Source organism: Hydra vulgaris, chromosome 11 (genome assembly GCF_038396675.1).
Source record: "Hydra vulgaris chromosome 11, alternate assembly HydraT2T_AEP".
Taxonomy (NCBI): domain Eukaryota; kingdom Metazoa; phylum Cnidaria; class Hydrozoa; order Anthoathecata; family Hydridae; genus Hydra; species Hydra vulgaris.
In genome coordinates, this window is record NC_088930.1 from 46,624,566 (window position 1) to 46,638,559 (window position 13,994).

The following is a 13,994-nucleotide window of genomic DNA, read 5'->3' on the forward strand; positions in this document are numbered from 1 at the left end:
ATATATATATATATATATATATATATATATATATATATATATCTATATATATATATATATATATTATATACATTTATTATTACTTAGTATATATAATATAAAGGTAATTTTAACAATAAAGCATGTACAACTTAAGTTGTACATGCTTTATTATTAAACACAAGGAGAAACTTCTCAACATAAGGAGAAATTTCTCCTTATGTTGAGTTTAAGCTATACAAATTTTTTTGTGAACTTTAAGCACATCTGAAATATTATGAAAAAATTATTATGAAGGAAAAAATAGTTAAATGTTACTTATGTATTTCTAAGATCTTTAGTTACTAAAGATCTTAGAAATACATAAGGAACATTATTTAAATATTTTTTTTACTAAAAATTTACGAAGCTAAAGTTTAGTAAACTTTTTTAATTATAAATGGTAATGGGGTATATACCCCATTACCATTTATAATTTTTCAATTAATATATATATATATATATATATATATATATATATATATATATATATATATATATATATATATATATATATATATATATATATATATTAAAATAAAATTTTAACGTTAAAATTTTAATATTAATATTAAAAACCAACATTTTTTCATTAGAAGGTTTTAAATAATAACATAATAAATTTCAGTTGCCATAAAATATGAACTATATTTATTTACTTAAATTTGTTACCTTATAGAAATGTGTCCAATCAATTTAAATAATAAACAATTTGAACTTTACAATAAAACTTTACTTAAGTACTTAAGTTCTAATTTGAACTTTACAAATTTCAAATTAAAAAAAAAACAGCGTGAACTTAAGTTCACGCGTAAGAGTAGATTTACACTTCTCGCCAATTTATTTTCTAGTTAAGGCACTACAGATATCGGACCGCCATGCTGAGCTGCCGCATTCGGCATTCTGCATAGAAACGACAAAGGGCCAACATGCACTAGCCTGTCGGCATTTTGTAGGCAAATCGAGCTATGGACCGCATTATAAATGCCGGCGGCGGTATTTTGTAGGTTAATCCAACTATGGACCGTTTTCAAAATGCCAGCAGCGACATTTTAGATAATGGTCCGCAACCGGCATGTTTGCTGGGCGCTTGTTTTGATTTGAGAAGCACAAAGTATTACATACTTCAACCGAACGAACGTATTTTAGTAAGTATTGACGTATATATTGATAAAATGGATGCAGATTTACAAGGACAAATATATTCCAAATCAGGTGTCGCTTATAAATATGGTATTGTTGCATTCAATGCACCAGGAATAATAGACGCCGATTATAAAGATGAAATTAAAGTGTTCTTTTATAATTATTCGAAAGAAGAATATATTATCAATCGTGGAGACGCTGTTGCTAAAATGCGATTTTTGAAAACTATTAAAGCGTCAAAAATAGTTACAGAAATTGGTGGTTGTTCTTGTCGTGAACTGACTATGACGATGAATAAAGACGTAGAAAGAAATGGTGGTTTTGGTTCAACGGGAAAATAATTTTGTATAATTTCAGAAAAATGGTTTTGTATATTAAATGTAATTTGTTGTTTTTAAGACAACTAATAAAAAAATGTTTTCTATATCATTTAGAATATTAGCTGTTTTGTTTTTGTATTATATTTTGGAAAAATGTTTGTTACGTTTTATAAAACTTGCATTACGATACGGTTAAGGTAAGAAAATATTTTTTTATTTTAGCAAAAAAAAAAAACTAATAAAAAAACAGATATATTATTCTCGTTGTTTCTTATATGGTTTATATATTCCATCACGACTGATTTAGAAAACGTGAAATTGAAAAAGATTTTAGTGTTGTTTATGATTGTTTTGATCTTGGTTCAATCTTTGCCTCTGTACAAGTTGAAGAATATAACATTTAATATATTTGCAAATAAATGTAAAAATTAATTTTATAAACTTTTTTAGATAACTAATTTAAAAAAATTGAATGCGATGAATTGCATGATATATATGCTTAGGATACTATTGCAAATCTGGATCATGCTCAGTATCAAGGTTTGAAAAGAATATATGGTTATGTTGAAACACTTCTTTCATTTGATAATTTAGTTAGCGATTTCGATAATATGAAATCTTTGTTCACACTTGCTATTCGAAATAAAACAATAGAAGAAATAGAAGCATACTTAGATGGTTTTGCTTTAATTATGAGCAAGTGTAAAAGGAAAAAAACTAGTGTTAGAAGATATCTTTTAATCGAAATGTCATTCGAAGGGATGCAAACGCTTAATTAGTTATAAATAATTCAAGTTTAATGGAAATGGATACCAATACTCAATTAATTATAAATAATTAAAATTTCTTGAGAAAAATTTTTCAGCTTTATTAACTTTTGCATATAATCACTTGACATACAATTACAATTTAGAATATATGTTTGACAATTCATCAGCTGAACTACAATTATTTTTTTTAGCTAAAATAAAAAATATGGAAACTATTGCAAAAGTGAAGACTTGGGATTTGATTAAAGAAGAGAGTGGTGCTATGATTAACTTGTTTCAAACTTTGATTCAGTTTTTACAGAATAACAATTTTCGTGAATTTGAAAGCGAAGAAAAACTAAAAGAAATGAGGAATTGTAATCGCGATATAGATGATGGTTTATTGTCCTATCATTGGGACGATATAAAAACACACAACATGTATTTTAAACTCTTTTCGAAAATGTTTATAGAGTGTAACAAACCCACTGATTTTTTTTACCATTGGTAGGAATGCAAAATGCCAATATCACCAAAAGACAAACAAATTTTAGAATGTAGACAATATTTTAGAGAAAATTTTTCAAGATTTTTAAAAAGAACTGTTGAAGTGTGAAAATTTTCATTGCAGTGTTTTGTTTTTGTAAATATTATTGTCATTTTTTTAATATTGTAAATTTTTTTAGACAACTAATTAAAAAAATGAATCTATGGAAAGAAGAAGATATTAAACATATTACGAAATATCATGAAAAATATTACTATCAAAAGTTATCACATCAAACTTGTGAACATTGCGATATATTCAATACAAGTAATCTTCATCTATGGGCTCATTTGGAGAAATTACCTGAGCTCTTTTATTATCATTTTATTGTTTTACGTAAATTTTAAAAAAATGATGAGCGACAATAAGGAACTTTAGTTGAAATGGAAAAAGTCATAAACATAATCAATGAAAATAAGGAGGAAATGAAAAAAATGTGTATATGCGAAATCTTTTGACTGAATTATTATCTCACATGTTTATCATAGTAAATATAGGTATCGATGAAGTTCAATATATTGGTAACAAGGAAAAAAAAGAATTTGATAAAAGAGATAGTGCTGTGGTTTCTCTTTAAAATCACAGCATCCTGACTTTGAATTAAAGAATTTGCTTATTTGTCCAAGCATGAAGAACGTTTAAGTTAAAAAAAAATAATAAAAAATAATTTTATTGCTTTGTTTACAAATAATGTCAATTTGTAATTCTTTTTGTAACTATTTTTAAAAAATTATTTTTTTTAACTTTGTATTTATTAACTTTGCATTTTTTTGAAGTCTTTTTGTATTTTTTAGATTAACTAATAATTGCGGATTCGTGTAAACATGGAAAATATGTTAACAATGTTCGAACAAAACTCGAACAGTTTTATCCTGAAATGAGTAAGCAATATGAAATTATTAGTTATTTTGTAAAATACGATTGTCAACCCGACATATTAAAATAAGCTTTTCATAAATTAGACGAAATGATACGAGAAGATACTGAAACTGATCGTTTTAGAGAAAGAATTAAAACTTTGAATTTTTTTATGAAAGCAATTACAAAATTATTTACTAAAGCTAATAACAGCATTAAAGAATTTGAAAAAACGACAGAAGAGGAAAAAGAAAAGCAAAAAGAAAAAGATATGGCCATGTTTGATTATATAGAAAAAGTGTTCCTGAGTTTCATTTATGTATAATGTATGGGTTTAAATCTCAAAGTGAAGCTGAAAAACTTTTAGTTTTGATAGAGTATTTAAGATATGAATTTTTAAAATTGCTTGGTTATTTGCAAAGTATTTCTCTAACTCAAAAAACTGGTATTAATATGAAACAATTTGTCGAGAAGTGCGAATACGAAAATTATTTGAGTGAAAGAAAAAAGAAAAAAAGTTAAAGTAAAAAATGTTAATTTGTTATTGTATTTTTTTAGATTTCATAATAAAAAAAATTAAAAATAATGTGGTACAATCTGCTAAGAAACTTGATATGGCAATATTTTCATCGCTTCTTTATGTAGGATGCTGTCGATGTTGTTGTAATAAATGTAAAATTGTATATCGATGAATACATCGAAGAAATTTGTCGACAAATAATTCAACAAAACTAAAAAATACTTCGACGTAATTTTTTTATTGTAATTTTAGTTGTATTTTTCAAATTATATTATAAAAAATGTCAGATTTTGAGTTTCATGTTGAAAATCTTTTCACTTTTCTTTCAAAGAAAGCTGCTATTTTTCATGATAAGAGTCAAGCAATACAAATATTAATGAAAAATTCAAATTCGTGTTCGAAAGAAAATTGCTCTGGCTATAATTTTTGTGAACCTTGTAAAAGAAGTTATATCATATAAGCCAATATATACGTGAAGAAAATCTTAAAGAAAAAGTTCTCGGAATATGAAAATATTATGATATTTTATAAAAATTTGTTAAATTAATTTTAGATTACATAATAAAAAAATGTATGAATTAATCACTGATGACATTTGTTTAGACAAATTGTTAAATTTTGTTGTGATATCTGATCCGATTGGATAAATAGAGAAACGTATGACCGTATTGGATTTATGTATTTGCGATTACAAACATCACTCTATGTCTTGTAAATATAATTATAAAAAAGTGAAAAAGTATATAATCGATAACGATCTCAAAAGAAAATGTCAAATGGAATTAATGAATATGTTTACAAATTAAACTTCTATAAAATAAAATTGGATTATTGTTTAGATTACATAACAATAAATGGATATTAGTATTGACGATGCTGGCTACGGAAATATTATAAATGGCAATAGCTATGAAAATTTTTGATTTTTAATGAAAGAAATGAGTGAAAAACAATTTGATAGTTTTGTAAAAGAAGTACGTAAAATAAAACCAGAGGAAGTAAAAGTTATAAACTATTCAGAATAAATACATACTACGAGTTTAATCTGAAACCCGATGGAATGGTCGATACCTAACCCAATGTGATGGTGGGTTCTAGATGAAAATGATTTACAAAATTGTGAAAAAGCTGCAAAAAACATGGCTATAAAAAAGATTTACTCTACTTTATTTTTAAAAAGCGAGATAGAGAGATATATGAGATTTTATGTGAAATTGCTCAATGTGATTGTACATCTAATTGTGTAATTTGCAAAATAAATTTTTGTTTTATTCATGTAGAATTGAGAAAACAATATAAAATATATTTTTAGATATTTTAAATAGTGATTCTAAAGTTTGACTTTTTTGCTCATTGTAAATGTAAACCAAATAATAAATGCATAAATTAATTATTTTAGATTACATAATTAAAATGGAAACAAAACAAGAAGAAATAAAACATTTTGTTTCAAAAGCACCAGATAAAATTGGTCTTTCTAAATAAAAATTATTCGAAATTTATGATTTTCACATATAAAATATTTATAGTTTGGGTTCTTGTGAATCTCGTTCGAACAATATATAGTTAAATTGCGCAATGAAAGGCTAACAATTCATATTTTACTACATAAACAAACCGAAAAGAAGAGAAAATATTATGCCTTTTCAAACCTTTCAGGCTTTTACGATTAACTTGTATTTTTTTAAAAATTTGAATTTTTAACTTGTATTTTTTAATAACTTGTATTTTTTGTAATAACTTGTTTTTTTTAGATTACGTAATAAAAAAAATGAAACTAACAGAAAATGATTTGGATATGTTGATGGAAGCCATATATAAATTTAATCAAAAGCATCCTGAAACTTTGGAAAAGATTCGACAGCATGCATTTACTTTAAGACAAACTTTATGTCAATCATGTAGAATATCCAATTTGACTTACAATTGGGAAAATTTTTTATTGACAAAATTTAGTGGAATTTAAATATACCCTATGTATTGATTTTGATGGTGTTTCAATATATTAAAATACATCATAACGTTTATTTAAATTTGAATTTTGAAAGATTTTATTATTTTTATCAAAGTTACTATTAGTTACTATTAGTTAACCCTAACCCTAACCCTCAAAACGATTTAATTAAATCTAAAAATTTACAAGAAGAAATTAAAAAATCAAAAACGCTTACAATGGTGTTCAAAAATTATGGAACTTTTTAAATTTAAAAACTTTAATATTTTTGTTACATATTTATACTGTGCTAGATACAGTAGTAATAGGATCTGTTAAGATTGATTTTGACAAAAGAACATTTGAATTTACGAAATTTCATATTCTTAATCATGTTTGTATTTTTAGTTATAAAAGCAAATTAAATTCTAGCAAAAGTTTAAGTCAAATTCAATATCCTCCAACAGACGAATATCAAAAATTGATTAAAAGGAGTATTCGAGGTGGTATGTCAACCAACGGTACACAAATATACGCAATTGATACAGGTTACTTTGAACCTAAAACAAAAGAACTTGAATTAATGAATGATCTATTAAGAGGTTGTTTATTTTTTATGGATGAAAATAGACAAAACGATGAAGCTCAATTAAAACCTTTACCTTTTCATATGAAATATTCTTTTGATTTGGAATGCAACACTTTGGAAGATGTTATTCAAAAGTATCATTGCGTAAACTTAAATGAATTTTCAGCAAGCGCTTTAGTTCATTGTCAAATTACCATGAAACCAGAATACTTAGATCTAGTAGGAGGTTTTTCACCTATGGTGGAAAAAGAAATAATATCGTTACTAGATTATTCTTCTACTGAAATTGTATATTAACGTTATTTAAAAAATAATGGAAAATATAACGTAGAAAAAATCAATTAAATTAGTCATGAAATTGAGTCACATGAAACGTGTGAAATTTTAGAAACTTTAATATGGTTAACTACATGTTGTGGATGTGTTGTTGAAAAAATTTATAAAGTTTTACCTCTTTGGCGCTATCTGCTAGCTCGAAAAATGGTAAAAGAAAGTATGAAAAAAAGAAAAGAAGCTATTAAAAAGGGAGATAAAGTAGTCGATGCTTCTTGCAAAATACAAATTAACAAACATTTGGAACATTAGGTCAATAATTTGTACAAGGGCTAGATACTGTTTTTATGAACCACGAAGGAAAAGCATTTTAAAACACGAATAAAAATTTTCAAATTATTCGCAACGTTTTAATTCGAGAAGGACAAACTGATGAAAGTATCAAATTATTACTCCCTTTCATTTTCAAAATTTATTATACAACGGGTCCATGTTTATCGGCGTCTAACCTGAAAGGTATAAATAGAATGTTTTTAAAAAAAGGTATGCTTAGAATATTACGAATCTAGTGGTTTTATATATGACGATTATTTTAGAGAAAATTTTCGCAATTTGATTAGCGATGTCAAAACGTAAAGTATTTTATTTCATGATGAAAAAAATCATCAAAAAATGAAAGACGTCTTTGAACTTTTAAAAACAAAAGATCATAAAAACGCTCTCATTTTAACAACCAGCGAAAAATGTAAAATTATAAACAAATCTTTACGTATTGTGGCTTCGTAAATTTTATCTTATGCTAAACTCAACGTAGGACGTTTTAGTTTTGAATTGTGTAAAGTATTACGAAATCATGGAGCTAAAACACATTTAGTAGTAACAGATACTGATTCTGGTTGTTTTTATATTACGCAAAAGAAAAATGTAAACAATAAACTTTTCTTAAACTTTCGCGATAAAGTAGAAGAATGGATTTACTTTTCAAAAATTAAACAACGTTGGATGGATTATTCCAATTATAAAAAGACTCATTATTTACATTTCACTATTTACGCTAAAGAAACTAATCATTTTCAAAACGAAATACCTCCTCCGTATTATATTGCTCATGGTATTGCAATGGGACCTAAATGTTAAAGCGTTCACAACGTCAACGGTGATGAAGAAAAAAAAAATTATTACAAAAACAGAGCTAAAGGCGTGCCTAATTCTAAAGTCTTATTTTCAAATTATGTCAACGTTTTTGATACTTTTCAGCTGAAAGATTGCTAAAATAAAAACAACCCATTGTATAAAATAGAATGAGTGTCAATTATAAACAAGTCAAAATAGAAACAAATATTATTGATTTTTTAAAATGGTTTACACAGCAAAATTATGTCTTTGACGTTGGTGTAATGACTGAAATTCGAGATCATTATCGTTTGCAGGCAATACAAAAAGTTAATTCAAAAGTATTACCTGACATGGAAAAATTTTGTAGCGACGAATATATACAAACATTAATTCAAATTGAAAAAATATTATAAAAGAATCAGAACGTTATAAAACAATGGCGAGGTTTAATCGACAAGTTATGATACCTTCATTATACGATATTTAAAAGATTATAAATTTGTAATTTTTTTTTTGTAAAATAAATAAAAAGAATGGAGTTTAATTTTTCAATCCAAAATTAACAAAAGTAACAACTCGAAAACAAATTAAAAGAAATTGGTTTGAAAAATTTTTATTTAGTAGAAAATACAGATAAAGAAGTTCATTATTTAAAAAAAAAAGACGTTTTCTATACTTGGTGTTTGATTCTCATTACTTTAAACGGTCGTGAATTAATCCCTGAAGAATTTTTAACCTGTTGTACTGAATGTTTTCTTGAATATATAAATTTTTTATGCAAAGTAAGTTGTTACGAACACGATTGTATACATTGTGAAAGTTTTAATAGAATAAATTATATTTGTTCTTGTCTTTAAGAGAAGATAAATAAATGATAAAGAAAAAAAATTTATATTGGGGAAATAAAATTATAATTTATTCGATAATATATTATTATCAGAAATCGCAAGACGTTTATGTTGAGATTGGAAACCTTGCGGAATATATTTAAAAGTGGACGAATATCAACTCGATTTTATTGATAGAGATTGTAGATATATCGATGAAAAATCTTTTGAAATGTTAAAAATATGGAATCGCAACGGAACAATGGAATAATTACTATGTGCTATGGATAGTATGCCAAGAATGGATATTAAAAAATTCATTTGAGACCGTTTTTGTAAATTTTTTTTGTAAATAAATAGATATAAAGAAATTTTTTTTTTTATTTGTTAATAAAAATGGAAGTAAAAGGAGAAAAACCTATGGAACAAAAGTAGAGTCTACAGAAAAACCTACAGAGAAACCTTTAGAATATTATGACGACAGATCTATAACTGAAGTATTAAAAAAAAAAGATTTTCATAGTTTTTATTTAAAAGGAAAATAAACGAATCCGAATTAAAAGACGAAGAAAGCAATTCGCAAGTTAAATTTAATACTTTTAAACCTACTCAAGATGTGTATCCCGAAAACACAATTATTTCAGGACCTACAAAGAGCGGAAAATCGACCATGGCAAGAGAATTACTACAATGTGGAAAATTTCCTGATGCTGAAATGTTATTTGTGATACAAATGAGAGAACCAAACGAATTTCAGCACAAAACATTGGCAAAACATTATTAATTCTTCTAAAAATAATTTGAAAGCTTATCATATCTTAACAGTAAATAGTTCAGAAAATTTAGATTCAGTAATACAGAGAGCTATTAGTTTTCATAAGATAAATACGGTATTCAAAATAGCGATCATCTGTTGTTAAAAACAATACTCTTGTTTGACAATATTAGTGCTTTTTGTCTAAAAAGTCAACAATATACTAGCACGTGTTCTAGCGAGTCACATCAAGGAGTGGGAACTATTACCGTCTTTCATTCGGTTCCTTCTAAAGCGAGTCAATGTTGGAACAATTTAGTTTCCGATTACAAATGTAATATTTCTTTTGACAACAATAGCGAAATTGAAAAAATATTTAAAAGTGATTTTCCTTCTGCTAGTAAAATGCATCACGTCATAAGCGATTTGTTAAATAAAGAAACTTTGAATCAACGCGGTCATTTGGCTTTATTTTAAAGAAATTATTCGGTTGCTCGCTTCAGAACACAGACTACAAGTAAAGAACAAAGAGTGTTTATTCCAGTAGACGCTCAAGGTAAATTGGATTTTGATTATAAATACATGAGCGTCAACAAAAAAATTGTTAGTTTTCAATTGTTTCCCTATGCCAAAGCTCAAAATTTGAAAAATTATTATTATCTAAAATTTCATCATATTATTTATAATCATGAGAGGGAGAATAAACCCGACGAAGAAGATAAAATCAATATAAATAAGGAAAAAGAAAATCCAATAAAAAAAATTAGTAAGTGTAAAAGCGAAAGAGCTACACTTATACTTGAAGAAATTAAAAGACAAAAACGATATGGATTGTGCGAATCTTCAGATAGCGGAAGAGAATCCAGTTCTGATTCTGAATGATTGAGAAAGCGAGGAATTTTTACGCCATTTACAAAACGATTACGAATTATGCAATCAAACAAACAAAACAAGTAAACGTCAAGCTATGAGACAAAAGTTGACTGCTCGAGGACAAATTTTTATCCCCAAAATGAATGGAAGAAAAGACATTGATGAAAGCGAAAATAAATATGAATCAAAGAAATTTTGACGCGTTTTAATGCTGCAAAAATGTTAAAATGTGAACTTTTATCAGACCACGAAAGACAACAAATAAAAAACGCTTTTCAAGAATACGTTTGTATAGAAATTAAACTCTTTGTCAAAGAATATTTATACCCCTATCCGAAGTTTAACGAAAACGGAAAAGTCATCATGAAAAAAGAAAAAATGAAAGATAAAAATCAAGCCATATCAGACTTTGTTTATAACAATTACGACATTTTAAAATAATATTTCAACTCTACTCGTTTTAAACTTTATCACGAAATTATAAATTATCATTTAAATAAATTAATCTCATTCGACACTTTGCAGCCTACAAAAACTGTGATTGATTTGTTAAGACAGCAGTTTGACGTTGATTATTGTCAAAAATAATTGTATTATCAAAATAATTTGTATTTTTTTGAAACATTAATAGATGTTGACCTTATAATTATTATAAGTCTCCTTTATTAACTTTGCGTAAAGTATTGTCCCAAAATGCTTATAATATGGATATTTATAATAAAAAATTATTGCAAATGTCTCATCTCATTGAAAGATATGATTTACCATCCTCTCTTGTTTATGCAGATCCCATCAATATTCAAAATCAAAACCAAATTGCAGATGAAATCAGCTTTCAACAAAATTTAAATTCTTTACTACCTCTGGATACTATGCTTAACAGTGATATAGCAACTAGTAAGGATCAAGAAAAATGGAAAACTTATCTCAACGTGGGAGGAGATGCTTAGACTTTTAAAACCATTTTAAATTTTAATAAACAAAGTGAATTTAACAATCAAGTGGATTAAAGAAATATAAGCGAATCATTAAGAATGATGAAAAATTTTAAAAAATTTCCTTTTCAAGATAACAGTCTAGATGCAACACCTCCCTCCTTTATTCAATCTAAATTAAACGCTTTACCACCTTCTACTTCTTTAAACACCATTCCATTGAGTCATAAAAAAATATATGTTTTGACACCGCTTAGAAAATTTTTAACTTTTCACGAACCACCCAATGCAAATGAAGTTTTACATGAGCTTTATAAAAAACGAACCTATAAAAAGAACTCCAAATTTACCTCGACAATTATTCGATATGTGTAAAAATCGAGTCAATTATCAATTTGGATCTCATCAAATTTCTTTACGCGTTTATAAACCGCATGATAGTTGTTGAATGTTGGAAAAGTGTGTCAAGAGACCTTTAAGAGACCTGTCTCCGTCACGTCGGTAAAGTTAAAAATTTAGAGACCTGTCGCCCCTCAGTTTTTCTAGGATTCGCGATTAAAAAATAGTTTGAAAAAAAATTTGGTTTAATGAAGCATGACGAAAAGTATAAAGAATAAAAAATTTTTTATTTAATCATAAATATTATTGATTATGTTACGTTGGTGATGAATTGTATTTATATTCCTTTTATAGCATTAGCATGTTTTCTTTATGTTATTATAGCGGAAGGATTATCCACATTGTTTAATATAATACGTTTTGGAATAAGGTTATATTTTTTATTGTATTTTATGCGATTGTTTCTATTATTGAAATTTTAAAAATGATGAGGATGAATAGATTATTTATTTAATGAAGCGTGACCGAATGTATATAAAGATTGAAAAAAAATAAAAAATAGTTATAATCAATGCAAACAAAAAACAAACCATTACAACAATTTCAAGCAGGCTCAACAGTGTCAGTAGTTCAACCTTATAAACCTGATCCTCCAATAGATAATGGTGGTACGCACGACTCGCATGGCTATCGTATTCGAAATTTCGAAGCGCGTTAATAAGGAAAAAGTATTAACAATATTAGCAATTTTGAGCGTTTTTATTATTATTCTAGTGGGAGGTTATTTGTTTGGAGTGTTATTGGCTGCTTTGATATTATTTGGAACGATGGTGGGATTATATATTTCGGAAAAAATAATAAAAACCTTATAAAGATTATATTATATATTATAAAAAAATATTATTTTCCAATTCTATTAATTCCATAAGAAATTCCACCTGAGATAGCGCCACCCTAAACAGATTTACCAATGAGAGGTAAAAGAGGTACAAGACAACTAGCTACTGTCGCTAATAAGGGTAAAAATTTTCCACGTATACGTCTTTGTTTTTCAACGCCTTTTAAAGGTGGTAAATAAACTCTTCCTTTTCCTCTTCTTTTTCCGGCTCCTTGCAAGGGTGGTAAATATACTCTTCCGCAACCTCTTTTTTTACCTTTTCCTTGCATAATGGTTTTTAAGGGAAGTAGGTACTTTCCTCTTCCACTTTTTTTCGCATTTTTTTTGTGAAGAAGGATAAGAAAATGGAAAAAAAAGTATAAATTTTTTATATACTTCTATTTAAATAGTTTATAAAGATTTTTAGATGGCTTTATTCATGATTATCATGTTTAATTCAGTTAATTTATTGCGTTTAAAGTTGAAAGCATATTTTTGCCAAGAGGGTAATTGTTTTTGTATGTATCTAGCGGCTGCAAATGTAGCTATATCTTTTACCATTTCTCCTTCCATTCCAAAGCCTCGTCTTTTTTTTATTTTTTCCATGTAAACGTCTTGATTTTTTATACCGTCTTTTATGACTTTTTTTATACATTTTTTTATACATTTTTTTAAGGCGGTAAAACTGCAGATAGTAAAGATGGAGCTAAAAATGCTGCTAGTAAGGGTAGAAATTTACCACGCATGCGTTTTCTTAAATTTTTTCTTAAATGTTTTCTACCTGCGCCTTTTAACGGAGGTAAATAAACTCTTCCTCGTCCTCTTTTTCTATGCATTACGACATTTTTGAGAATAGATAAAGGTTTTTGTATTGTAAAAAAAAGTTGAGGTTTTTTTTAACATATACAAATTTAGTTTTTTTGCAAATGTTTTTATGTTAAACGAGACGGGTGGAAGTATTTTTTACAAGTAAAAAATAAATTAAGGAGCTAAAAACAATCTTAGAAAACTTATAACTCCTTTCTCTCGAATTCTTTTTCGCCTTACATTTCTTCTTTTTTTACAAAAAGTCTTCTTTATTTTACAAGCGGTATAACAAAATTTTTTTCGTATTGCGTTGTTTTTTAAAACAACCTAAAGCGTAACCTCCGACGTTTGATTTTAATAGTCTTATAGTAAAATTTTTACCTTTTGTATAAAATTTTCCTTTGCCTCTGTGATGACGACCTCGACGACGGTGTCCGCTTTTTCTTGTACGCCTGCGAGCCATTAAGACAAGAATAAAAATAACAAGATTTGATTTTTAAGATTTTTTTAGAA

At 26.6% G+C, this 13,994-nt stretch overlaps 1 protein-coding gene across 1 annotated transcript; it reads left to right on the top strand.

The window, feature by feature from the left end:
• Positions 1–1,037: 1,037 nt before the first annotated feature.
• LOC136087073 (deoxyuridine 5'-triphosphate nucleotidohydrolase-like) lies at positions 1,038–1,505 on the top strand. The gene has a single exon (XM_065809579.1). The coding sequence runs from the start codon at positions 1,038–1,040 to the stop codon at positions 1,503–1,505; it is 468 nt and encodes a 155-aa protein (XP_065665651.1).
• The last annotated feature ends 12,489 nt before the right edge of the window (positions 1,506–13,994 follow it).

What these genes read in the sequence shown, in the direction of transcription:
- LOC136087073 (XM_065809579.1), top strand. Translation starts at nt 1,038, where the DNA reads ATGGACCGTTTTCAAAATGCCAGCAGCGACATTTTAGATAATGGTCCG.